General features: G+C 41.5%; 1 protein-coding gene across 8 annotated transcripts in view; it reads left to right on the forward strand.

Annotated features, from left to right (window-relative positions):
* The window catches only part of LOC112250131 (exocyst complex component 2), a 90253-nt gene that overhangs the window by 8390 nt on the left and 55414 nt on the right, over positions 1 to 26449 (forward strand). For 5 of the 8 annotated variants that reach the window (XM_024420040.2, XM_024420005.2, XM_024420057.2 and 2 more), the window contains 6 exons: positions 8395 to 8570; positions 15780 to 15956; positions 16259 to 16385; positions 22768 to 22881; positions 25149 to 25273; positions 25638 to 25667. In XM_024420040.2, coding sequence (XP_024275808.1) covers positions 8453 to 8570; positions 15780 to 15956; positions 16259 to 16385; positions 22768 to 22881; positions 25149 to 25273; positions 25638 to 25667 — 691 coding nt within the window. In that variant the 5' untranslated portion in view covers positions 8395 to 8452. Of the gene's footprint in view, positions 1 to 7853; positions 7933 to 8394; positions 8571 to 15779; positions 15957 to 16258; positions 16386 to 22767; positions 22882 to 25148; positions 25274 to 25637; positions 25668 to 26449 lie in introns of all 8 variants that reach the window. The other 3 variants (XM_024420048.2, XM_024420065.2, XM_024420033.1) reach the window with 2 other exon arrangements.

A 26449-nucleotide genomic window follows, 5' to 3' on the forward strand; every position in this document is an offset into this window, starting at 1 on the left:
TTACATAGTGGAGTCTTTTGTTTAGACATGTAGCTAGCTAGCTAAACAATGAACCATAATCCCAACTCATAATGTTACTACCATGCATGAATCTGCTGGTAGCTAAAACTAACCAACTAGGTTCAATGTTAGCTAGCTAGCACAGGATACAGCCAGCTAGCTAGCAAGCATTAGGCTATAACTAGCAATGCAAATAGCTCTGAGATACGAATAATATTCCTACACAGATCATACACGTAACTTTAGCTAGCTAGCTAGCTAACAGTACGCTTTAACTTGCAAAAAAAATGACTTTCTGACAAAATTAGAAATGTATAATATCTGAAAATGTAGCTAGCTAGAATCTCTTACCTGAATACATAGATTAACACCTCTTCCTCTCTGTCATGGATGCCATGGTTGACCTTAGTTTGAAGATGTAACCCAGATACAGCTGTTTTATGCAACAGCCTTTTGTGTGGTCTCGTTTCGACTCCCTCTGATTGCAAATATGCAAACGCCAGAATTTCCTTAGCTGTCATTACTCTGCTTCCACTGGACATTACACTGATTTCAAAACTCCAGAAAGTGGAGAGCATCTTTAAAAAAATATATTAAAAAACACATTAGAAATGATTGCCTACAGATACTGAGCAGCTTATGTTGTAGACAGAAGTGTGCTACATGGCAGACCAATCCAAACTCATCTCTCAGCATGTCCAGCCCATCCATTATCTCAGCTAATCATGGATAGCGGTTCCTTCCTATTTCGTGGCTAAACTAACTAGGCTCGTAATTTAAAATGTGTATTTACAGATGGCATACAAGTTTGTTTATTAAGGCACCTGAAAGTTCACATGTTCCAGATGGCATTTCTGCCCAAATTAACATTCAAATGCCTCTCCTGTGAAGTAGTGACGTGCGACATACGCCTAGTTTCCTGAAACGAGTCACAAATGTGCCAATGTATTAGCCTAGTTCAGTCTTCTGAACTTTAATTGATCACATTCCTTTTCCTTTAATGCACAAATCCGACAGAGTGTAGCCTAACTGATGCTCTCTGTTAAACTATTGGCAGCATTCTCTCTGTCCCCTGCCAGTCTGCAACTGAGAGTCAGTTCAAAACAGTCTGTATGAGTTCTGGTGTGAGTTTGGAGTGAGGAATGGTTTCTTAAATTGCTGGTCTGTCAGATCAGAGATCAGGGCCAGTCATACCAGGGCCATGATGTTTGGCCAGCTCTGTGTATTCAGACTGAGGGTGCTCTTTGATGGAATCTGGTGTTTGTTTAATGTTGGGGGCTGACTGGAGTGTTAGCGTGGGGTACTGGGAGAGGCTTAGTGGTAGCAGCACTGATGGGGTGGCAGTGTGGGGGGCAGACGGATATGTCTGAAAGGGTCCCTTTGTGCCCCTAGCCCAGACCATAACACATAACACATAACACACACTCAACCTAACCCCCTCTCACCTGTCAATCACTCCCACATGGGGAGCTGAGAAGAAGAGAACAAGCATAGAGCTCAGACCAGAGCAAAGGCGACCTCTACACTACCCAGTATCTGGCTCAGAATGAGCAGGACAGTTGTGTGTAACGTGAGCGAGTATCAGGATTTGTTTGTGAAGAGCCCAGTACTGTCTCCAGCAGGGATATCCCTCTGATAGCCAAGGGGATGCCTCTCTGACCCTCCTCCACCCTCTCTAACCGCCCTCTACGCCACAGGTCCTTCTCACAGTGACTCATTCCTTCTGTAGCAGGAGGGGGGACTCATGCTGGAAGTTGTAAGTCCGAAAGTTTAGGAACAGATGACCTAAATAAACAACTTTAGGGCTACATTTGGGAGCAGTAAGTACAGTCACCCTCTTTTCGTGTGAATACCCCCCCCCTCTATCCAGTGCATTAGCCTAAACAGCAGGGGAAAATCAGCCAAACCCCTAAAACCCACACTGCACCCTGCAGGCTCTCAGAGGGGGGCTAATATGACAGACTGATTATCAGTCACACTGCCTTGGAAGTTGTGGGAACATACGTTTTTGGTGTTCCTTTGGTTCTGGGAATGAAGCCATAAGTTTCCTGACCGGTAAAACTGAATGTTCTTTGAACGTTATGACAACGGAAATTAAAATTTGCCTGTTCTGGAAGCCTACATTTTTTTGGTTGCAGGGAGGTTCCGAGAACGTTTTACTGGGATTCCTTGAAAGTTTTCCAGGGAGGCGTTATTAACATTTTGAGAATGGAATCAAGCAATCATTAAGATCAAGTGTGGCAAATTAGTGGGTGCGGCCAACACACCTGAACACACTTAAAGATGGAAGATAGAGTTTTGTTGACGCTGAGAATGGAATGTATGTTTTTTTAAATAACATTCTTCGAATGTCCTTTGAACGTTACAATTTTTTTTTCTTGTGGTTTTTATGGAAAGTTTTCTTAATGTTCTAAAAACATGACTTTAAATAGATATTCCCACAGAAGAATGTTGTTTCTTAACGTTCTCAGAACAATTTGAGAACATTACTTTAAATAGAACCTTGAGGAAACCTGTAGGAAATGTTATGCTGAAATTCCAATAAAGAAACATATGGTTCTCAGAACATTGTGCTATCTGTGTAGCTTCCATATGCCTCTTTCTGAAACAGAACAGTGTCCTGGCATTGTGAGTGTGGGGTATATATTGTTTAAAGTGTGCTGTAGTAAATGTCCTAGGGCCTAGGCTTATATGATTTTCATCTGTTATAGTATAAATATACAGTATACTTCCTATGAAGCAAGCCATTCCTCATATTCAGCCCATTCTACAGCTGTGTTTAAAATGGCACCCAACTCCCTATAGGCTAGTGCACAACTATAGGGCTCTGGTCAAAATATATTAGGAATAGGGTGCCATTTGGAACGCAAGGCTACAGTCTTGCCTAGCCAGAGAGCTCCTTTCTCCCTGAGCTTGTTAGCTCTGGTTCTATTGCTCAGTCCTAGGCTCTGGGGTGACAGAGTTACCAAATAGAGGAGGGGCAGTCACTTTGTTTATAAGTCCCTCTCCAAGTAAAATAAACCTGCCATTTTAGCCCAATTAGAACGTAAGCAGGAAGGGAGGAAGCGAGGGAGAAAGGGAGGGAGAGAATGCTTAAGCACTAGTCATGTGGCCAATGAGTAGGCAGATGTTTGATAAACAACACAGGATTTAACAACAAGAATGATCAGAAGAAACTGACCAAGAGTGCCATTTACAGTACCAGTCAAAAGTTTGGACACACCTACTCATTTAAGGGTTTTCTTTATTTTTACCATTGTCTACATTGTAGAATAATAGTGAAGACATCAACACTTTGAAATAACACATATAGAATCATGTAGTAACCCAAAAAATGTTAAACAAATCAAAATATATTTTATATTCTTCAACCCATTGCCTTGATGACCGCTTTGCACACTCTTAGCATTCTCTCAACCAGCGTCACCTGGAATGCTTTTTCAACAGTCTTGAAGGAGTTCCCACATGCTGAGCACTTGTTGGCTGCTTTTCCATCACCCTGCGGTCCAACTCATCCCAAACCAACTCAATTGGGTTTAGGTCGGGTGATTGTGGAGGCCAGGTGATCTGATGCAGCACTCGAATAGCCCTTACACAGCCTGGAGGTGTGTTGGGTCATTGTTCTGTTGGAAAAACAATTGATAGTCCCACTAAGCACAAACCAGATGGGATGGTGTATCACTGCAGAACACTGTGGTAGCCATGCTGGTTAAGTGTGCCTTGAATTCTAAATAAATCACAGACTGTGTCACCAGCAAAGCACCCCCACACCATCACAACACCACCTCCATGCTTCACGGTGGGAACCACACATGCGGAGATCATCCGTTCACCTACTCTGCGTCTCACAAAGACTCGGCGTTTGAAACCAAAAATCTCAAATTTGGATTTATTAGACTGACTGACATATTTCCACTGGTCTAATGTCCATTGCTCGTGTGTCTAGGTCCAAGCAAGCCTCTTCTTCTTATCGGTGTCCTTTTAGTAGTAGTTTATTTGCAGCAATTCGACCATGAAGGCCTGATTCATGCGGTCTCTTCTGAGCAGTTGATGTTGAGATGTGTCTGTTACTTGACGTTTTTGAAGCATTTATTTGGGCTGCAATCCGTTAACTCTAATGAACGTATCCTCTGCAGCAGATGTAACTCTGGGTCTTCCTTTCCTGTGGCGGTCCTCATGAGAGCCAGTTTCATCATAGCTCTTGATGGTTTTTGCGACTGCACTTAAAGAAACTTTCAATTTTCTTAATGTTACGCGTTGACTGACCTTCATGTCTTAAGGTAATGATGGACTGTCGTTTCTCTTTGCTTATTTGAGCTGTTCTTGCCAAAATATGGACTTGGTGTCTTACTAAATAGGGCCATCTTCTGTATACCACCCCTACCTTGTCACAAAACAACTGATTGGCTCAAACGCGTTAAGAAGGAAATAAATTCCACAAATGAACTTTTAACAAGGCACACCTGTTAATTTAAATGCATTCCAGGTGACTACCTCGTGAATCTGGTTGAGAGAATGTCAAGTGTGCAAAGCTGGTTATAAAGGAAAACTGTGGCTACTTTGAAAAATCTCAAATATAAAATATATTTTGATTTGTTTAACACTTTTGGTTACTATGTTATTCCATAGTAACACTGTGTTATTTCATAGTTTTGATGTCGAAAATAGTAAAAAATAAAGAAACTGTTGCATGAGTAGGTGTGTCCAAACATTTGACTGGTACTGTATATGACTTTAAGTGAACTGTTAAAACTGTGCTGTGTACTTGGGAAGCCTACCTTAGCTTCTAGGTGATTCTCATTGTAGGATGCTGCCACAAGTCAAAATAGGGTCCTGTAATGCCCCCTAGAGCATTTTTGTCAAATAAATAAACAGTCATGTAAATTCAAATGATATATATATATATATATATATACAAAAGTATGTCACCCCTTCAAATTAGTGGATTCAGCTATTTCAGCCACACTCGTTGCTGACAGGTGTATAAAATCGAGCACACAGCCATGCAATTTCAATCGACAAGCATTGGCAGTAGAAAGGCCTTACTGAAGAGCTCAGTGACTTTCAGGTTGGCGTCATCATAGGATGTCACCTTTCCAGCAAGTCAGTTCGTCAAATTTCTTCCCTGCTAGAGCTGCACCGGTCAACTGTAAGTGCTGCTATTGTGAAGTGGAAACGTCTAGGAGCAACAATGTCTCAGCCGCGAAATGGTAGGCCATACAAGCTCACAGAACGGGACTGCCCAGTGCTGAAGCCCGTAGCATGTAGAAGTCGTCTATTCTCGTTTGCAACACTCGCTACCGAGTTCCGAACTGCCTCTGGAAGCAACGTCAGCACAAGAACTGTTTGTCTGTAGCTTCAGGAAATGGGTTTCCATGGCCGAGCTGCAGCACACAAGCCTAAGATCACCATGTGCAATGCCAAGCGTCTGCTGGTGTGGTGTAAATCTCGCCGCCATTGGACTCTGAAGCAGTGGAAACACGTTCTCTGTGGAGTGATGAATCGCGCTTCACCATCTGGCAGTCCGACGGACAAATCTGGATTTGGCAGATGCCAGGAGAACACTTCCTGCCCCAATACAAAGTGCCGTATGTAAAGTTTGGTGGAGGAGGAATAATGGTCTGGGGACGTTTTTCATGGTTCGGACTTAGACCCCTTACTTCCAGTGACGGGTGTGTGTGTATTACAGAGCGGAGGGGTTTGGGCTGTGTTCCCATGTCCATGCATGGCCCCCAGAGTAAAGTAAACACAGCAGCTCTTTTCTCATCCCAGCCGTCAACAGGCTCTCCCCAGGCCCGAGCCAGAGACCACACACCCAGACCACACATATGTATATACACACACACACACACACACACATACATATATACATATATATATATACATACACACACTACCCAGACCTCTCCGCAGCACAGATCCCTCCACATGCTCTCTCGCATACACACAGACCACACAGCGCCAGCTCGGCCCCTCGCACGCAACCGAGCAGAGCTGTCCTTCTGCCCAGCCTCGCGTGTGTGTGTGTCTTCGCATGTATTCCCAAGACAGGGATAGAATCACTCCTGTTGAGGTAACACAACAGTCGTAGACATGTTATGCAGAAGAAGACACACATTCCCCCTCCACTCTGACTCCCACCCTAAACATATGGGCTAGATGAATGACAGATGAGGGGCTTGTTTAAGGCTTGTTAACCTCTTATCTTCTCCATGTCAGATGCCCCTGCTCCTAGATTTCCTCTGACAAGCACAAGACAGCGGGGTTTATGCTACTTAAGTTACATCCCCTTTGAGTCAAGGGTGTGTGCCTAGTCCCCTCCTGGACTCAGTGTTCACCCATGACTGCGTGGCCGCGCATGACTCCCAACACCCTAATCAAGTTTGCTGACGACACTGACGACCTACGGTGGTAGGTCTGATCACGGACTACGATGAGGCAGCCTATAGCAAGGTCAGAGACCTGGCAGTGTGGACCAGGGCAACAGCATCTCCTTCAATGTCAGCAAGACAAAGGAGATGATTGTGGACTACATTGATGGGGCCGTAGTTGACTGGGTTGACAGAGCTTGAATAATTTTTTTTTTTTACAATCCAGGTGTGCAAAGCTCTTAGAGACTTAACCAGAAAGACTCGCAGCTGCCAAAGGTGATTCTAGCGTGTATTGACTCAGGGGTGTGAGTACTTATGTACTGTACAATAAATTAGATATTTCTGTACTTCCTTTTCAATAAATTTGCTACAATTTCTAAAAATGTGTTTGCACTTAGTCGTTATGGCAGGGTTTCCAAACTCTGTCCTCTGGACCACAAGGGGTGCATGTTTTTTTAAAAGTTTTTTTTAATGCCCTATCACTACACCGATGATTCAAATGATCAACTAATCATCAGGGTTTGATCATTTGAATTAGCTGTGTAGTGTTAGGGCAAAAACGTAAATGTGCACCTCTTGGGGCCCCGAAGACCGAGTTTGGGAAACAATGCATTATGGGGTAACGTGTATAGATGGGTGAGAGAAAAAATTCAGGCTTTAAAACAGCAACATGTGGAATAAGTCAAGGAAGGACACTGCTTTTCAGAGGGGTTTTAGAGTATTGCTCTGTCTTCGCTCCCTCCCTAACCTCAACCTCGTCAGTCAATAATCAATTAACTGCTCCGAAGGATTGGCTACTTAGCATAAATCTATTTTTTTTGTACCCAAAAAGCTTTAACATGGGGACACAGATATGTGATCCACTACATTAACTTTCTGAAGGCACTTCAATTACCTCGTACCCCTGCACATCGACTTGGTACTGGTACTTCCTGTATACAGCCATGTTATTCTTACTCATTATTGTTATTCGTATTCACTGTGTATTTATTCCTTGTCACTATTTATATACATTTTTTCCGTATTTGTTTTTCATCTTCAACTCTGCATTGTTGGAAAAGTACACGTAAGCATTTCACTATTGTTTTTTACGAAGCATGTGACAAATATTCCTATTCTTTATTTGAGTGAACAGACCCCCATCTCTTTACGCAACAAGCTCTTAACTAAACGTGTATAAAGTGTATAGAAAGAATTGTTCAACAAGCTTACACGTATGCTCTGAGATGATGTTGCCACAAATCTGCTGCGTCACCCCTGGTTGCTTGTCTGCTCTGTTCCGTGTGAATTCCTGCCTTGTTTGTGGGGAACGTGTTTTGGATTTAGTGTTTGCAAAGCAGTTAGGTTTTCAACCGGACCTGGCAGCAATTTATTGCCACACGTGTTAGCGAAAAATGTGAAAACCCCTCATACTGGCTTTTTTTTTAGATACTCTCACATCCATTCATAACACATCTATCCTGTTTTCCTCCTTTTTGATAGGCTTATAGTTGCACATTTCTTCCAGAATTGTATCTGGCCTGTGTCATTTCTCTTCCACGTTGGCATATCATCTACGCAGGTGATTGGTGTTTTACTGTCTATGTTCTCCCCCATTTATTACATACACATTACACGTACCTCCTCTAGGTATTAGGCTAGGCCTAGCTATACAGTCTCATACACACATTGAGTAGGTTATGTGGAATCGATGAGGGCGAACACGTTTATTTATTCTTCTCTCCGAGGTTTACATTCTTCCTTTCCTCCCCCTTTTTTCTCCCTCTGTCTGGTCTCAGACTCGGAGCTCCTACCAGCACCTTCATGTCCTCCTGTGTGTGTAGAAGTTGTAGCCTTCCTACTTAAACTCTTTAGAACCCTTTTTTTTTTAGATGTATTAAATGTCTTATAATAATACATTTATAAAGACATGAAAAAGTAATAATGCATTGTAACTGTACATTACAACTGTCTCTCTCTCCTCATCTCTGTGTTAATAGCCATTATTGTCCTCTCCTCCCACTGCCCCTTGGCATGTTCACAGGTTGCTGACTGATTCTTCCTGTGTTCCTGCACACGCGTGACGTTCAGAGTGACCTACCATGTCTCGTGTCCGCCAGCCCCCGCTGGTCACGGGCATCTCGCCCAACGAGGGCACCTCATGGACCAAGGTCACCATCCGAGGAGAGAACCTGGGCACGGGTCCCGCTGACCTCGTTGGTACGACACACACATGTATACATGAAAGCACAAACTTGCACAGACACTTAGTGTGTCTATCAAGTTGTATATGTTTCCTCCTTTTTCCAACTATCTTTTGATGTGCCACAATCATCAAATCCGCTATATACGCAGGGGCTAGGTGCAGATAGGAGAAAATCTTTGAAGGTCATTTCATTGAAGAATGGAGGGGGTGGGGTGAGAAGTGAGGACCAGGTGGAACTATAGTTAGGGTGGGTGTGTCCACTGCACTTCACCTCTGGCCTTAATATTGCTCCAGTAGATCGGAGGAGTGAGGTGAAAATGTTTTGGCTGTCGTAGCAAAAACAAAAATTAACATCCCATCTTTGGGTACATTTTGGTTTCAAATTTAACGACGATGGAGAACCAGATGACTTGGACTAACATGTTTGCAGACCCCAATAAATGTCTCAAAATACAACACTGCCCCTTTAAGACAAAAATAAAAACCCTCTTTACCTGACTCGCTTTTCAAAGCAATTTCAAGGAAATGTACATGTTTTGTGCTCTTGTAGGAAGCAATCAATCCCCTATTGCTGACTACAAATGATCTATAACTGGGCTAATAACTCACTAAATAGCAAAGAACATGAACAAAATGTGCCCACGTGGCTACATGCAGCTCTTGCTTTGATCTCAAAACAAGCGCATCTACTCACGACCACAGCTGTAAACACAGTCCAGTTCAAAGGAAATGGCGCATATCCATATATGGCAATGATCTATTTGAATATAAGCCTACTGCAGCTCTGATTGGTTATGCCACACCAGTCTGTGTTGAGTCTTGTGCAATAGAATCCTACTCCGATGCGTTCTGCCTACAACAAAATCTCTTGCATAGTTTGTTTTTGTTTCTGTATGTTGCATTGAAAGTGGCTAATATTGCGTTGATTCAATCACAATTGCCACAAAGGGTAACATTGATAGTGTTAACTAACAGGTACGCTGCATGGCAGTCTCGGGCTACTGCGCGCAGCTTAGAGGGAACATTGGTCAAATTTTAAATATGAGTCTTTACATGTGCCTGACAGTGAAACCCACTGATAAGAAACAACCTACATGCCGGAATCCCACACAGCCAACAACCAGGCCAAAGCCCTGCGTTCGGGATGGCTAGACTGGGCCCTTGATGAAAATAAACTGTTGTATCACCACAGACAACGGGACAACATTGTGGCTGCAGTGAGGCAACTAAACTGGCTCTGGCTAAATTGCTTTGGCCACAATCTCCATCTCATCGTCACCAAAGGTGTGAACAGCAAAAGCGCACACACAGGCAGGGCTCTAGGCCTATGTGGAACCCTGGTGGGCACTTTTTTGCAGATCTGGCAAAAAAAAAGAGGGCCCTACTGAAGGCTGAGACGGCGCTGAACCTCCCAAATCACAGCCTCATTCTGGTGAGAAATTAGCCTATTCGATGTTTGAAGAATAAGATATGCCAGGGATGGGCAACTGGCGGGTCCCATTTTTGAAGGCCCTAGGAAAACACACAAAATAAATAAATCAATATATATCTATATATATCTCTATCATAACGCGTTTCTGAGCGTTATGATGGCTGCGTGGTCCCATGGTGTTTCGACTTGCGTACTATTGTTTGTACAGATGAACGTGGTACCTTAAGACATTTGGAAGTTGCTCCCAAGGATGAACCTGACTTGTGGAGGTCTACAAATGTTTTGCTGAGGTCTTGGCTGATTTCTTTTGATTTTCCCATGATGTCAAGCAAAGAGGCACTGAGTTTGAAGGTAGGCCTTGAAATATATCCACAGGTATACCTCCAATAGGCTAATTGACATTATATGAGTCAATCAGAGGCTTCTAAAGCCATGACATTTTCTGGAATTTTCCAAGCTGCTTAAAGGCACATTCAAGTTAGCATATGTAAACTTCTGACCCACTGGAATTGTGATAAGTGAAATAAACTGTCTAAACAATTGTTGGGAGAATGACTTGTGTCATGCACAAAGTAGATGTCCTAACCGACTTGCCAAAACTATAGTTTGTTAACAAGAAATGTGTGGACTGGTTGAAAAACGAGTTTTAATGATTCCAACCTAAGTTTTTGTAAACTTACGACCTTACATTTTGTGTGTGTGTATATATATCTATATATTATTTTTTCACCTTTATTTAACCAGGTAGGCCAGTTGAGAACAAGTTCTCATTTACAACTGCGACCTGGCCAAGATAAAGCAAAGCAGTGCGACACAAACAACATCACAGAGTTCACATGGAATAAACAAACGTACAGTCAATATCACAAAATAAAAAATGTCTATGTACAGTGTGTGCAAATGGCGTGAGGAGGTAAGGCAATAAATAGGCCATAGTAGCGAAGTAATTACAATTTAGTAAATTAACACGAGTGATAGATGTGCAGATGATGATGTGCAAGTGGACATACTGGTGTGCAAAATAGTAAATAAAAACGATATGGAAATGAGGTCGGGAAAGATTGGTTGGGCTATTTTCAGATGGGCTGTGTACAGCTGCAGCGATCGGTTAGTTGCTCAAATAGCTGATGTTTTAAGTTAGTGATGGAGATACAAGTCGATTTTTGCAATTCATTCCAGTCATTGGCAGCAGAGAACTGGAAGGAAAGATGGCTAAAGAAGGTGTTGGCTTTGGGGATGACCAGTGAGATAAACCTGAGTGACTTATATATACTGTATATTTTGAGTGAATTTATATATATATATATATCTGTATTTTTGAGTGACTTATCTATTTCAGTGATTTATATATATTTGAGTGACTTAATTGTTTATTATTTTTTTAAATGTTTTACTCAGTCTGGGTCTGAACTTACTGTTCCAAGTTAGAATATTAGAATTACACAAGGTGCAATTTGGAAATATGGTCATGAATGAGCCATTTTTCTCTTACGTCAGTCACTGATTTAATTTTTTATATATCATTTTTAATTGAACCTTTATTTAACTAGGCAAGTCAGTTAAGAACAATTTTTTATTTACAATGACGGCCTACACCGGCCAAACCCGGACAACCTGGGGCAATTGTGCGCCGCTCTATGGGACTCCCAATCACGGTCGGTTGTGATACAGCCTGGATTCGAACCAGATTGGAACCCGGGTGTCTAGTGACGCCTCAGGCACTGAGATGCAGTGCCTTAGACCGCTGCGCCACTCAGGAGCCACTGATAGCCACTCAATTAACCCAGCCTGGTGCCCCTGTTGATATTTTTAGTCAGTGTCACTCATATATTATATTAAAATCTGCAACCAGCAAATTTTCCTCTCCGTCCAATGGCAAAACGAGTAGAATTAAACTGCTTTAAACTACATATTTTTTAAATGTCTCTTCGCTGTCAGGAAGGGGGCTGCTAAAATGTTTTATTCGCAATATGATGGGGGGGGGGTTGCCATGTGAGTACGCAGACGCACGAGCATCTGTGGCCCCTTGTGAATTCAGATTTTGTGTCCCCCACCCCAGAAAATTTGCCAATCCCAGAGCTATGCTATATTAAATTATTGTTCACGTAGAATTATGTTATTCAGGTGCACTGAATACATTTTTTTCTCAAAACATAAGCTAATTTCATTGTGAAATTACTATTGGCTTATAGTAATGCAACATTGAATCATTCAATGTTGGGGGGGGTTGTCATTTATAGCAAACGGCGGCAGCTTGTAAATTGCAAACTATGCATATTGACGTTTGTTTGTTTTATCCTGCCAATCAAATGTTTTCTTCCAAGGCATTGTTTAACTAGGTGGGGACCTAACCAAAAATGGTAGAGCGGGTTTTGGAGGAAGCACCAGCCATTGGTGCACCAGCCACTTCACTGATGTCCTCTCGGTTGAGAGTTACGTCCTGTCTCATCAGTGGAGCCTGTGTTCCAGTTACTGGGGGGGAGATCTGCTCATGCCGGCCTCTCCAACGACACCGGCCTGACACAAAGCCTCAATAGGGAGATGTCCAGAAGATGTTCTTGAGGATAAGTACAGCCTACCGGAAATAAAATGGCTTTTATCCTTGTCTTCCCTCCTCGACCCAAGATGCAAAGGGGATGATTTGAACGAGATGAGAGATGCACTCTTCAAAGAGATTGTGGAAGCAGGGGGCGCCGGAGCCGGGTTGTCGGTGCAATTGCTGCTATTGCAACTGAGGGAGATGATGACTCGAATGATGGTGTGAGTGCGCCACCGTCTGCCAAGAAAAGGAATTTAGGGGATCTCCTCCAGAAGCGAAGGGTTCAAAACACTGCCCCTGTTCCCCTCAGAGTCCGTGCAGACACCGAACCTACTAACTACCTGCAGGAACAGCCTGACCCAACAAATAATCCCCTGACCTGGTGGTGAGACAACCAGACTCGCTATCCATTGATGTCGAAGCTGGCACGCAGATGCCTGTGTATTTGAGACAAGGAACACCGCATCAGAGCTAATGTTCAGCACTGTGGGGATGCATTTGTTAACCCTGTCCGCTTGTGCCTCAAGCCGGACAAAGTCAATATGCATAGTTTGCATTTTACAAGCTGTCGCCGTTTGCTATAAAATAGAAAAACATTTTATTCTATATTTATTAAATTATTTTTGTTTTATTATGGCCCTATAGATATACTGTTAATATTTGCTCTTACCTATTTATGTTGCTGTTGTTAGTGGTAATTTATCGTATAAGCTCTAGCCTATGGCACTTTGGTAGACAAAGTTTGTGTAGACTTTCTATAACACAATGCAGATTTTTATTGATTTATGTTAAATAAATGTCTGTTAAAAAAGAAGGTTGGGTGTCTGTGTGTCTGACAATTAATGAATTATTCAACAGCAAGAGCAAGACAGTTAGGCCCATATCCGCTAGGGTTGTGCTGATAACTGTGCACATATGACACGCCAACCATGACACCTGAAATTCCATGACCATCACAGCACTAACACACACACACACTGTTATTTAGATTTGACTTCCAACAGTCCAATCACTTCCTAGAATGTTTTGTCTCCCACTTTCCTGTAATGGTAATCTCAAAATGAGCCAGTGTGTGAATTCATTGGTGCGGTTGTTTTTGATGCATTCAATTATTCTGTTTGTGATGTGAATGTTTTCACTGGCACTGATATTTGTGTGTGTGTGTGTGTGAGAGAGAGTGTGTTAGACTGTGTACAGTAGAGTTCAAGGCCGTTATGACCCGTCCGCAGTTGGACTCCGTAACTAATTTACCCAGAGCCAGGCCAGAGCCTTACTAGCCTACAGTCTACCACAGAACTCTCTGGACCAGTCAGCGATGGTCAGGCTCTGCTTACATTACACGGACTGTTTGTTGCGGTCGATCAAATTGAATGGGTTTTCATGACTTTATGAAGTGGAAAACACATTTTTATGAATCTAGATTAGATGAAATTACTTTTTTGTTTCGTTTAACCGAATGCATTTAAAACACCCAAGCTAACGAGTTTTAATCAGCATTGTTTAAGTGAAAAAATAAATACTATAGCATTTTAGAATGTCATTTAACTAAATGTGCACATTAAAATGTGATTTTATATGCTGAAGAAAATTATTGGATATCTGAATCATATTGAATTGGATGCCTTTGGCAGAGATTTTTCTGCCATTGTAATCCTTGGGCAGGCCGACTAAGCATGTAAAAAAAATAGAATAATATTGTTTTAAATACATTTTCGGCATGGAAAAACTTCAACACCTGAAACCAGATATAAACTATGTATGAAAGATAATAGACCTATATATTTATTTAGTCTTTGAGAACTAAGAATCACCAAAATAAAAGCTAGGGAGTATTAAATTCCAAAAGCAATGAATTTAGCAGTATTGATTTTGTTATGTTTGTGCGTAAGAACACAGATTTAGCCATGGCAAAATGCATAGAGTTGCATGAAATTAGCCTTAACTGCAAAATGTTGTCTCAGCTCTATGGTAAAATGTGTAGAATTGCAGGAAATTTGCTTTAAAATGTAAACATGGATCTCAGCTCCATGGAGAACATGTTTGAATTGCAAGAAAAAATGCTAAAAAGAAAAGAAAAAACTGTACACCACCAAGATTTCAAATGTTCTACAAAAAATTGGAATATAAGTGAACATGATTTGTTTAATAAATGTTTTTAAGTAGAACAGATTGTTGGTTAAAATACTTACAATTATTAACATGATATCTAAATACTGCATGTTTTGTTTAAATGTAATCTGAATTGAATTGCCAAAAAGTGTAAGATATTTTATAATTAATTTATTTTAACAGAACTTTAAAAACAGAACACATTTTTTAAAAAGCTAAGCATCTGTGGCCACAATTTTTTTTTACTTTGAAAAAGAGTAGCGCTAGTGAAACAAAAATAAACTCCACTACCCCATTTCTTTTTGCTGCATTTTATGAACATAATGTATTTTAATATACATTCATTTTAATTTAAATGTCCAACTTTTTTTATATTGTCAAAATGTCACCAATTAGAATATACCTAGAATTTCAGTGTGTTATTTTCAAGAATTAAAATCAAGATGCCCGCGAATGAAAGACATGGCCTCACACATACTGCTGTGGACTGGCCAGGACTCTGCCTGCCAAATCATTTGGATCTATTTCTGACCACTAATGTCCCCAGAGCCTAAAATTTAGCCTTTTAATGTACATGTTAGATAGCAAAAAAATAGTGTTTTGTGCATTTAATGGCCATATTATTATTCACAGTTTGTTTCAAGGGTTATTTTTGTATCATCTCTCACAGGCTTTTATGACGTTTGATTACACATGTCTGACACTGTCGGGTTCCATCTAGTCAGATAAATCAGAGGAAGGGGTTTTGCTCTCTGTCTCTCGCTCTCTCTTTATTCCAGTGTTCACACTGACAAGGAGAAGAAGGGTCAGAGAGTGTAAAAGTACAGTAAATAGATATGTATTGAGCCACTTAGCATTGAAGTGACAGCACTCTGTGTGGACAGAATGATGAAGCTGTGAGAGACTCGTGTCAGGGCCACCCAAAGGACTGACTGGACCTGGCCTGAACTTTGACCCCTAATGACGGGTTTATTAAACTGCTGTTTGTGTCAATGTGTCATGCCTTTTCTCTCTGTTTCTCTCATGTTATTACTTGGTTGTTTGTCCTGTTGCTGTTAGCTCACCTATATATTTGATTAGCCTCACTTCTTTCTCTTTCTCTCTCTCCTCTCCTCTTGATCTCCTCTCCTCTCTCTTTCTCAGGTCTGTCCATATGTGGTCACAACTGCTTGCTGACGGCTGAGTGGATGTCAGCCAGTAAGATAGTGTGTCGTGTGGGCCCAGCCAAAGACGATAAGGGAGAGATCATCGTCAGCACCAAGTCAGGAGGCCACGGCACCTCCACCGTCTCCTTCAAACTGCTCAAGGCTGAGAAGATCGGTAAGATACTCCTTCTGCCCTCGGCGACCACGGCAGTTCTAATATAAATCTACAAACACATCTCTCTTTGTCAATCATCAGAGGAACTCTAGAATGACTACTCCGTTGCACAAGAACAGACAATCTTCCTCAGTTTTTCCAAGCTCAGGAAACTAGGAAATAGAGAATGGAAACACACCACAAACCCATACTCTATTGTCCTGTGTTGCTTTACAAACTGTATAGTAGCTCTGTCAGGTACTATAATTGAGTGTGTGTGATCTGGGCTGTCCTCTTAGCGTTGATGTGTGTCTGTGCTGTAGGTATTCTGGACCAGTCTGCTGTGTGGGTGGATGAGATGAACTATTACGACATGAGAACCGACCGCTACAAAGGCATCTCCCCCCTCTCCCTACGGCCCAGCAATCCGCTAGGCATCGACTTTGACAAGTAGGGACATACACACACACACACACACACACACACACACACACACACAGGCTTAAGTCATTGAGTCTAACAAACAAACAATCCCCATGTGGAGATGTTTGAAATGTTATGCCAACACAGCAATGGCTAGAACTGGCTTTAACTGCTTCACAAAGGCACTGGAAACACCATAATTGTGTTTAAAGGAGAGGGAAAGAAAGAAGAGCGGAATGAGTTGGAAAGAAACATTGCAACCCACTACACATGGCCTGAAAGGAAGGAGAAAGAAGAGAGGAAACAGTGGAATAGAAAGATTGCAAGCCACCACACATGGCCATAGCAGGCAGGTCGTATGGTGTGGCTTCTGCCTCCCACGCGACTGGCAGGGAATGTAGAGTCTGTAATGTAATGTTTAGTTCTGGTATATCTGTGCTCTAGGCCCTCTGATGTTTGTTTGGTTTAGAGAGGCCAAGAGATCCAGGGGGCAAGTGATCGCTCGTGGACAGGGAGGAGAGCCCCTGACTGGGCTGCAAACCCTCCATGTCCTGGGTCACTTTCCTGGGCCTACTGGTAGGCTACTACAACCCTTACATCACAGTCAGTTAGCTCGAACTAAGAAAGCGTACGGCTCTTCTCTTCATGTTATAACCACATAGTACAGTCAACACACTCGAAAAGGGTCACACGCACACATACACAGTGCACAATACACAAACGCATCACATTAATGAATGTAGCCAATTCTGTTCACTATAGAGACGATGGCTAGCTGTTCAAACTAGAAATAGTTGACCAGTAGAATTGAAGCGGATGAAGTCGGACAACCTTTTTAGTTATAGTAATTAAATACGTTTAAACCCATCATGATTATAATTATGATGTCTTGAACCGATTTTAAGCAGGTTTGTCTGGTGGTGATGTCACTGGTTGGTTATACTAACAGAGAGGTCAAACAAGAAGTAATCTTGTTGTGGTACACTTAACTCATGCTCTACAGCAATCATTTATTTTTTAAACTTTATTTTAGCCATTATTTCTGTTTTTTTCCCCCACTTTATTTTTATATCTTGAGATTTTAGAGTATTCTGAAAATACTTTTAACAAGGGGGGCATTGAGTTTAATGTTAGTCAGGTACATTTAGGTACAGTACCAGTACACCTACTCATTCAAGGGTTTTTCTTTTTTTAACAGTGAATACATAAAAAACGATTAAATAACACATTTGGGCTCATGTAGTAACCAAAAAACTGTTCAACATATATTGTTGTTCAACATATATTTTATATTTGAGATTTGTCAAAGTAGCCACCCTAGTTTCTCAAACTAGACACTCTAATGTACTTGTCCTCTTGCTCAGTTGTGAACCGGGGCCTCCCACTCCTCTTTCTATTCTGGTTAGAGCCAGTTTGCACTGTTCTGTGAAGGGAGTAGGACACAGCGTTGTATGAGATCTTCAGTTTCTTGACCATTTCTTGCATGGAATGGCCTTCGTTTCTCAGAACAAGAATAGACTAACGAGTTTCAGGAGAAAGGTCTTTGTTTCTGGCCATTTTGAGCCTGTAATCGAACCCACAAATGCTGATGCTCTAGATACTCAGCTAGTCTAAAGAAGTCCAGTTTTATTGCTTCTTTAATCAGAAACAACAGTTTATGCTAAATGGTTTTCTAATGATCAATTATCATTTTAAAATTATAAACTTGGATTAGCTAACACAACGTGCCATTGGTACACAGGAGTGATGGTTGCTGATAATCGGCCTCTGCATGCCTATGTAGATATTCCATAAAAATCTGCCGTTTCTAGCTACAATAGTCATTTACAACATTAGCAATGTCTACACTGTATTTCTGATCAATTTTATGTTATTTTAATGGACCAAAAATGTGCTTTTCTTTCAAAAACAAGGACATTTCTAAGTGACCCCAAACTTTTGAACAGTGGTGTATATGCAAATTAAAGTCTTCATCTCCCGAAGTCTGAGGGTGGTTTAAATCTTCCAGACCTGGAATTGTATCAACTCGCCACCCAAGGCTTTTACTTGCGACATATTTGGGACGGCAGGTAGCCTAGTGGTTAGTGTTGGGCCAGTAACCGAAAGGTTGCTAGATCGAATCCCCGAGCTGACAAGGTAAAAATCTGCCGTTCTGCCCCTGAAGAAAGCAGCTAACCCACTGTTCATAGGCCGTCATTGTAAATAAGAACTTGTTCTTAGCTGACTTGCCTAGTTAAATAAAGGTTCACGTAAAAAAAAAAAAGTAAATGAAAATATTGTTATATGCATATTGAGGATGTGCATGCCCTTCCCCAGAATCTTTTTACGTGTCTATTTTCAAAGCATTAAGCTAAAAACATTAACAACTTCATAGTTAAGAACACTACAACAATATGGAAGAAAATTTAAACGCATTCTACAAGATCCAATATCACACCTTAAAAACAACGCCCTGTGGAACAACGCTTGGAAAGCTTTTCAGAATTCACCGATAAATTGGCCCACATGTAAAACTCAAGTCATAGAAACTGTAAATGGCTTGGTAATCGGAAATACCATTATTTCCATTACAAAATAAAAAAGCCATTTTGGATTGACTAATATAGACGTTTTCAGATACATGAAAATTAAAAGTTTTATATCACAAAATGTTGATTTTAAGTCTTAGACATCAGAGCAATGTTGAGGGAATCCTATTTGAGTCAGAAAAGGGTATAACTATGATAAGTAAGATATACAAAACCTTGCAGAGAGCCTATCCAACTGACAATCTCTAAGAAAAAAATATTAACTATTGGAACCAAAACTTAAAAATAACTGGCACATGGAGGATGTGCTGGAACATAACTAAGGAAATTACAGTTAACTCAAATGTACGCTTAATTATAAACACATGTATTTTTTATTATACAAGAGACAAAAATCACAAATTTTACAGTACAACTGCGGAGTCGTGTTAAGTGTGATTCAATTATTCATGCCTTCTGGGAGTGCTATAAAGTCTATGTTTATGGATGGACTTTTTACGATGTAAATTAACTTTTAGTCTGTCTATCTGTATACTTCAACACATGGCATATGAGGGTGTGTTGAGATACCAAATGGGTTGGACCATACTTTTCTTGTCAATCCTTTTGAAAAATGTTTACTTAAAAACTGGAAATCAAATGATCCTCCATCGTTAAGACAGTGGAAGAATCAAATGCATTATTATTTCAATATTGAAAAGGTGTGGGTGACAGAGGTAAAGCAGAATAGCTCAATTTGAGGTCATATGGCATAGAGTCTTACAATCACTGGAGATAGATGCAGTAGGAACATGTGGGTCTGGGCAGCTTTGATATCGTTGATGTTTGGGTCTGTCTGTTTTCTTTATCTATATGATTATATTGTTTGAAAAAGTATATATTTTTAAAGGAAGTCCTCTTGTTGGTCTGCGAAACACTTCCTGGTGATGTCATCATCAACGTGTTCCTTTTTATTTTGGTCCGCATGCTACAGAGTAACAAACCCTGTCCTAGCACCGTCCAAGCCGCGATGCTCGAGTGATCATTTCCGGAGTCAGGACTGTAACTGCTTATTTTGAGTTAGCCTACTGAACTTGGGCAGGGTTTCTCACAGCGTATACGTATGTGCTTCCTGTCCGTCTGTGTAGAGCAGAGCCGATACATATTAAAGCAGGCTTTGATACTTTGCCAGGTTTGGAGGTGAGGGAATAACTGAACAGACTGCGAAAGTTCTTTTACTCTCTCTCAATCTCCCTCTCTTTTTCTCTCTCGCTCTCTTTTGAGATACATATGTAAAAAAAAATGTAACCTCAGTTTTTCACAATTCCTGACATTTAATCCTAGTAAAAATGCCCTGTCTTAGGTCAGTTAGGATCACCACTTTATTTTAAGAATGTGAAATGTCAGAATAATAGTGATTTATTTCAGCTTTTATTTCTTTCATCACATCCCCAGTGGGTCAGAAGTTTATATACACTCAATTAGTATTTGGTAGCATTGCCTTAAACAATTTTAAACGTGGGTCAAACGTTTCAGATAGCCTTCCACAAGCTTCCCACAATAAGTTGGGTGTATTTTGGCCCATTCCTCCTGACAGAGCTGGTGTAACTGAGTCAGGTTTGTAGGACTCCTTGCTCGCACACACTTTTTCAGTTCTAACCACACATTTTCTATTGGATTGAGGCCAGGGCTTTGTGATGGCCACTCCAATACCTTGACTTTGTTGTCCTTAAGCCATTTTGCCCTAACTTTGGAAGTATGCTTGTGGTCATTGTCCATTTGGAAGACTCATTTGCAACGAAGCTTTAACTTCCTGATTGATGTCTTGAGATGTTGCTTCAATATATCCACATAATTTTCCACCCTCATGATGCCATCTATTTTGTGAAGTGCACCAGTCCCTCCTGCAGCAAAGCACCCCCACAACATGATGCTGCCACCCCTGTGCTTCACGGTTGGGATGGTGTTCTTCGGCTTGCAAGCCTCCCCCATTTCCCTCCAAACATAACAATGGTCATTATGGCCAAATAGTTTTATTTTTGTTTCATCAGACCAGAGGACATTTTCTCCAAAAAACTATGCTCTTTGTCCCCATGTGCACTTGCTTTTTTAGTCTGGCTTTTTTATGGTGGTTTTGGAGCAGTGGCTTCTTCCTTGCTGAGCAGCCTTTCAGGTTATGTCAATATAGGACTTGTTTTACTGTGGATATAGATACTTGTGTACCTGTTTCCTCCAGCATCTTCACAAGGTCCTTTGCTGTTGTTCTGGGATTGATTTGCACTTTTCACACCACAGTACGTTCATCTTTAGGAGACGGGACGTGCCTCCTTCCTGAGCGTTATGATGGCTGCGTGGTCCCATGGTGTTTATACTTGCGTACTATTGTTTGTACAGATGAACGTTTGGAAATTGCTCCCAAGGATGAACCAGACTTTTGGAGGTCTACACATTTCTTTCTGAGGTCTTTGCTGATTTCTTTTGGTTTTACCATGATGTCAAGCAAAGAGGCACCGAGTTTGAAGGTAGGCCTTGAAATACATCCACAGGTACACCTCCAATTGACTCAAATGATGTCAATTAGCCTATCAGAAGCTTCTAAAGCCATGACATAATTTTCTGTAATTTTCCTAGCTGTTTAAAGGCACAGTCAACTTAGTGTATGTAAACTTCTGACCCACTGGAATTGTGATACAGTGAATTATAAGTGAAATAATCTGTTTGTAAACAATTGTTGGAAAAATGGCTTGTGTCATGCACAAAGTAGATGTCCTAACCGACTTGCCAAAACTATAGTTTGTTAACAAGATATTTGTGGAGTGGTTGAAAAACGAGTTTTAATGATTCCAACCTAAGTGTATGTGAGCTTCCGAATTCAACTGTATAAATGTAATATGCGTTGTAAAGCGCCTAACAGTGCGGTGAGTACATTTTTATTGTGTGTACATGGTCTAGGAATTCAGTCTGCAACCTGTACATTGCTAGTGAAATACTCTTACCAACTGAGCCACACCGTTACAAGAAGCAGCAAGAGAACTTTGAGACGAAAGAGCTTTGAGAGGTTAATTGACGTTAAACTTTCATGGTGATCAAACTTGCAGTTTCACCCTCCCTCTCTTTCTCCCAATTCTTTCCCATGACTACCCATCTTTACCGATCGGCACTGAGATAATTCTGCTCTGCGTGTGTGTGTGTTGTGTGTGTGTGTTGTGTCTGTGTATTTGTGTGTGTGTGCGCATTTGTGTGTATTTATCCCCTCAGGGCTCAGTGTGTTCCAGTACAGTAGAGGCTGGGTGGGTGGTGGGTTTCATTTTAGAGTTTAGTTTGTGTAGCCCACGGGTCATTACCACAGATCAAACGTTCCTAACAACTTCTGGGTCCTCCAGTGGCGTCACACACTGCTCTTCCCATGTCCGGGCCTTCCTCTTTGGGCACGGCCTGGCCTCACGCTGACCCCGCTGGAGGACTTTATACCAACACGTCAACTTACCTTTCACATTATGGAATGAAGTTCTTGTTATTTTGTATAATGTAACTGGTTAATGTTCTTTCTTATTTGAGTAACTATGTACAGTTGTAAGCATTCCCTCTAATTCAGTGTTGGTGTATATTTGTTCATGCTCCAACTTTATTGTCAAAGAGGGAAATGGGTTTTGCAGCATAATAATATATGCATTTTAGTACACACTTAACTGAAAGTGACTTGCAGTCATGCATGCATCCATTTTACATATTGGTAGCCCCGGGATTTAAACCCCACAATCCTGGCATTGCAAGCACCATGCTCTACCAACTGAACCATACAGGGACCACAGCATGATCATAACATAGGAGACATAAAACATACATATTTAATAGGGTTTCCTTAGGTAATCTCTTGTATGTGTGTGTGTTTTCTCCCCCAGGGGTAAGGTCCCTCTGAAAGATCTGGAGGCATTGTTTCCAGGTGTGAGTGGAGAGTTCACCAGCGAGAACTTCTCAGCTACTTGGTACCTTATCGAGAACCACTCTGTCACCAGGTAGGTCAGACCAACCAATTTTTTTATATTTTTTTTACGGCCTGGGTCTAAGAGACACAGCCAATCACAACCATCTTTCTCCTATACCAGCCAATCAGACAGCACTCCTTCCCAACTACAGTGCCTTCAGAAAGTATTCACACCCCTTGACTTTTGTGTTACAAATAGGGTTAGAAGTGGATTCAATTGTCTTTTTTAAATCGATCTACACTAAATACTCAAATGTCAAGTGTAAATTATAAGATTAACGACAACAAACTAATATCTTGATTAGATACATTAAGTTTTCAACACCCTGAATCAACAATCACTTTTTGGGTAAATCTCTAAGAGTTTAGCACACCTGGATTGTAATATATTTGCCCATTATTATTTTTTAAACTCCTCGAGCTCTGTCAAGTTGGTTGTTGATCATTGCTAGACAGCCATTTTCAAGTCTTGCCATAGATTTCCAAACTGATTTAAGTCAAAACTGCAAGTAGACTACTCCGTCGTCTTGGTTTGCAACTGTGAAATATTTGGCTGTGAGTTTTAGGTTATTGTCCTGCTGAAAGGTGAATTTGTCTCCCAGTGTCTGTTGGAAAGCAGATTGAACCAAGTCCAGGTTCTAGGATTTTGCCTGTGCTTAATTCTGTTCTGTTTCTTTTTGTCCTAAAAAAAACCTCTCTAATCCTTGGCCGATGACGAGCATATCCATAACATGAAGAGTGGTAGTCTGTGATGTGTTGTTTTGGATTTGCCCCAAACATAATGCTTTGTATTCAGGACAGGAAGTTCATTTCTTCGACATATTTTTTGCAGTATTACTTTAGTGCCTTATTGCAAAGTTATTGCATGTTTTGGAATTATTTTTATTCTGTACAGACTTCCATCTTTGGACTCTGTCATTTAGGTTAGTATTGTGGAGTAGCGACAATATTTTTGATTCAGCCTCAGTTTTCTCCCATCACAGCCATTAAACTCTGGAACGGTTTTAAAATCACCATTGCTCGGAACGGTTTTACACCTCTCTGGCAACTGAGTTAGGAAGGACGACTGGGTGTATTGATACACCAACTAAAGCGAAATTAATAACTTCACCATGCTCAAAGGGATATTCAGTGTCTGCTTTTCAATTTTTTTACCCATCAACCAATAGGTGCCCTTCTTTGCGAGGCATTGGAAAACCTCCCTTATCTTTGTGGTTGAATTTGTTCTTGAAATTCACTACTCGACTGAGGGCCCTTACAATTATCTGTATGTGTGGGGTACAGAGATGGTGTAATCATTCAAAAATGTTGTTAACCACTAATATTGCACATTAGGTCCATGCAACCTATTATGTGACTTGTTAAGCAAGTCTTTACTCCTGAATATATTCAGGCTTGCCATAACAAAGGAGTTGAATACTTATTGACTCAAGACATTTCGGCTTTAAATGTTTTATTATTTGTATACATTTCTAAAAAAAAATCAAAATTCCACTTTGACATTGTGGGGTATTCTGTGTCCACCAGGGACACACAATGTGAACGTAATTACAGCCTGTAACACAACAAACTGTGAAAAAAGTCCAGGGGTGTGAATACTTTCTGAAGGCACTGTAACGTCTTCATGAACATCAGCCCAAACAACCAAACTACTAGTCACAAAAATACACATGAATCCTAGATGTTTTCTTTGTCGGCAGCGTAGTTAAACTTTTGAAACTATTGCTGTGACTTGAGACGAGAACCTTTTTAATGTTGTCTTTTACATGGTTCTCAGACCTTCCAATCTATCCACTAACCCAGAGACGGGTTTAGTCTGTAAACAAATACAATCTACCTCTATTCCTACTTGATTTTTGACCTAACAAGAAAACGTTGGACATGTGAAGGAAGTGTCCTTTCTCTTGTTGACCTCTAACCCCTGGTCTTTGTCATACTAGGACAGTGTTTGTCAGCCTGTCTGTCAGGTTATTATTAGTCTCCCCTGGTTTCCTTTCCGTCATCTGTCATGGTCCCCCTCCAACTAACCCCCCCCAGTCTAACGGTTGGATCCTGCCGAGTGCTGACTAGTTGCTGCAGAACTTCAGGGTCCATTGGGTCGGCTTGTTTTTGGTTGACAGGGCATGTGTTTCTTCCTCCAGAGGAAACCTCCATTCACTCCCAGGGGACACACACACACCCTCCTGCGGACACGCAAGCTCACACTCACTCAGGCACGGCGCACATGCACTCTGTTACACACACAAAAGAATACGCACACACAACTCCTCTGACTGATGGTACCCCCCCCCCTCTCAGTTTCGACCAGTTGCGTATGGCAGCCAGTAACCTGAAGAAGCAGGCCACTAAGAAGAATGAGGGCAGTCTGGCCTATGTGAAGGGAGGCCTCAGTACCTTCTTCGAGGCTCAGGATGCTCTCGCAGGTAAGATGCAGTACACCAATACTACACAGAGTACGTGTAGTACACAGTACACCACTACTACACAGAGAGTGTGTGTGGTACACAGTACGCCACTACTACACAGAGAGTGTGTGTGTGGTACACAGTACGCCACTACTACACAGAGAGTGTGTGTGTGGTACACAGTACGCCACTACTACACAGAGAGTGTGTGTGTGGTACACAGTACGCCACTACTACACAGAGAGTGTGTGTGTGGTACACAGTACGCCACTACTACACAGTACTCCAATACTACACAGAGAGTGTGTGGTCACATTTTACGTGTGTTATTACACCGAGAGATGTTAACACTGTTAAGACATTGAATGTAAAATTGTTACAGGGCTGACGGAACTTGGCTCTCATGATGCAGGTAAGAGTTTGTCGGGCTCGGGGTGTGTGTAAGACTAAGCCAGGCATGGTTTGGGATAAGGTTAAGTAGTCTTTTGCAGTGGACATCTAATCTAATGACTTTTGAGGTAACACCCGACCATTTCTCAGAACTCTGGTGTGTGTGTGTGTGTGTGTGTGTGTGTGCGGACATGCATGGGTCTGTGTGTGTGTGCGGACATGCATGGGTCTGTGTATCATCACGCGGCTGTGCGGTGTGGTCTAACAGTGGTTGATTACAGTGGAGTGGTGCTCTGTGCTTTAGTGTACTGCAGTACAGCTAGCCAACCACAACACGCCTAATTCACTTTCATTAAAACCACGTCAGCTCTCAACTGTCAATCACACTACTTGCACGGTAGCAGGCACAGGCAGGGCCATGAGGCAATCTGCACTGCTGCTCTGCACTGCTGCTCTGCTGTGTCCTTATAGACAGCAGGTAACCTAGTGGTTAGAGCGTTGGGCCAGTAAACCGAAGGCTGACAAGGTAAAACTCTGTCGTTCTGCCCCTGAACAAGGCAGTTAACCCACTGTAGGCTGTCATAGTAAATAAGAATTTGCTTGCCTAGTTAAATAAAGGTTAAAATAATACATGTAAAAAAAGAACCTTAGAGTGGAGTGTGCTGATTTGCATTACACAAATTATAATTGTGATTATACATACACACTTACATTTGCCTCTCACTATACCCACAAACACACGTACGGAACATGCACATACTGGCCAGACACGTTTACTAATTCACACGTATACTGACCCCCCCC

The sequence above is a fragment of the Oncorhynchus tshawytscha genome, linkage group LG01 (genome assembly GCF_018296145.1).
Source record: "Oncorhynchus tshawytscha isolate Ot180627B linkage group LG01, Otsh_v2.0, whole genome shotgun sequence".
NCBI lineage: Eukaryota > Metazoa > Chordata > Actinopteri > Salmoniformes > Salmonidae > Oncorhynchus > Oncorhynchus tshawytscha.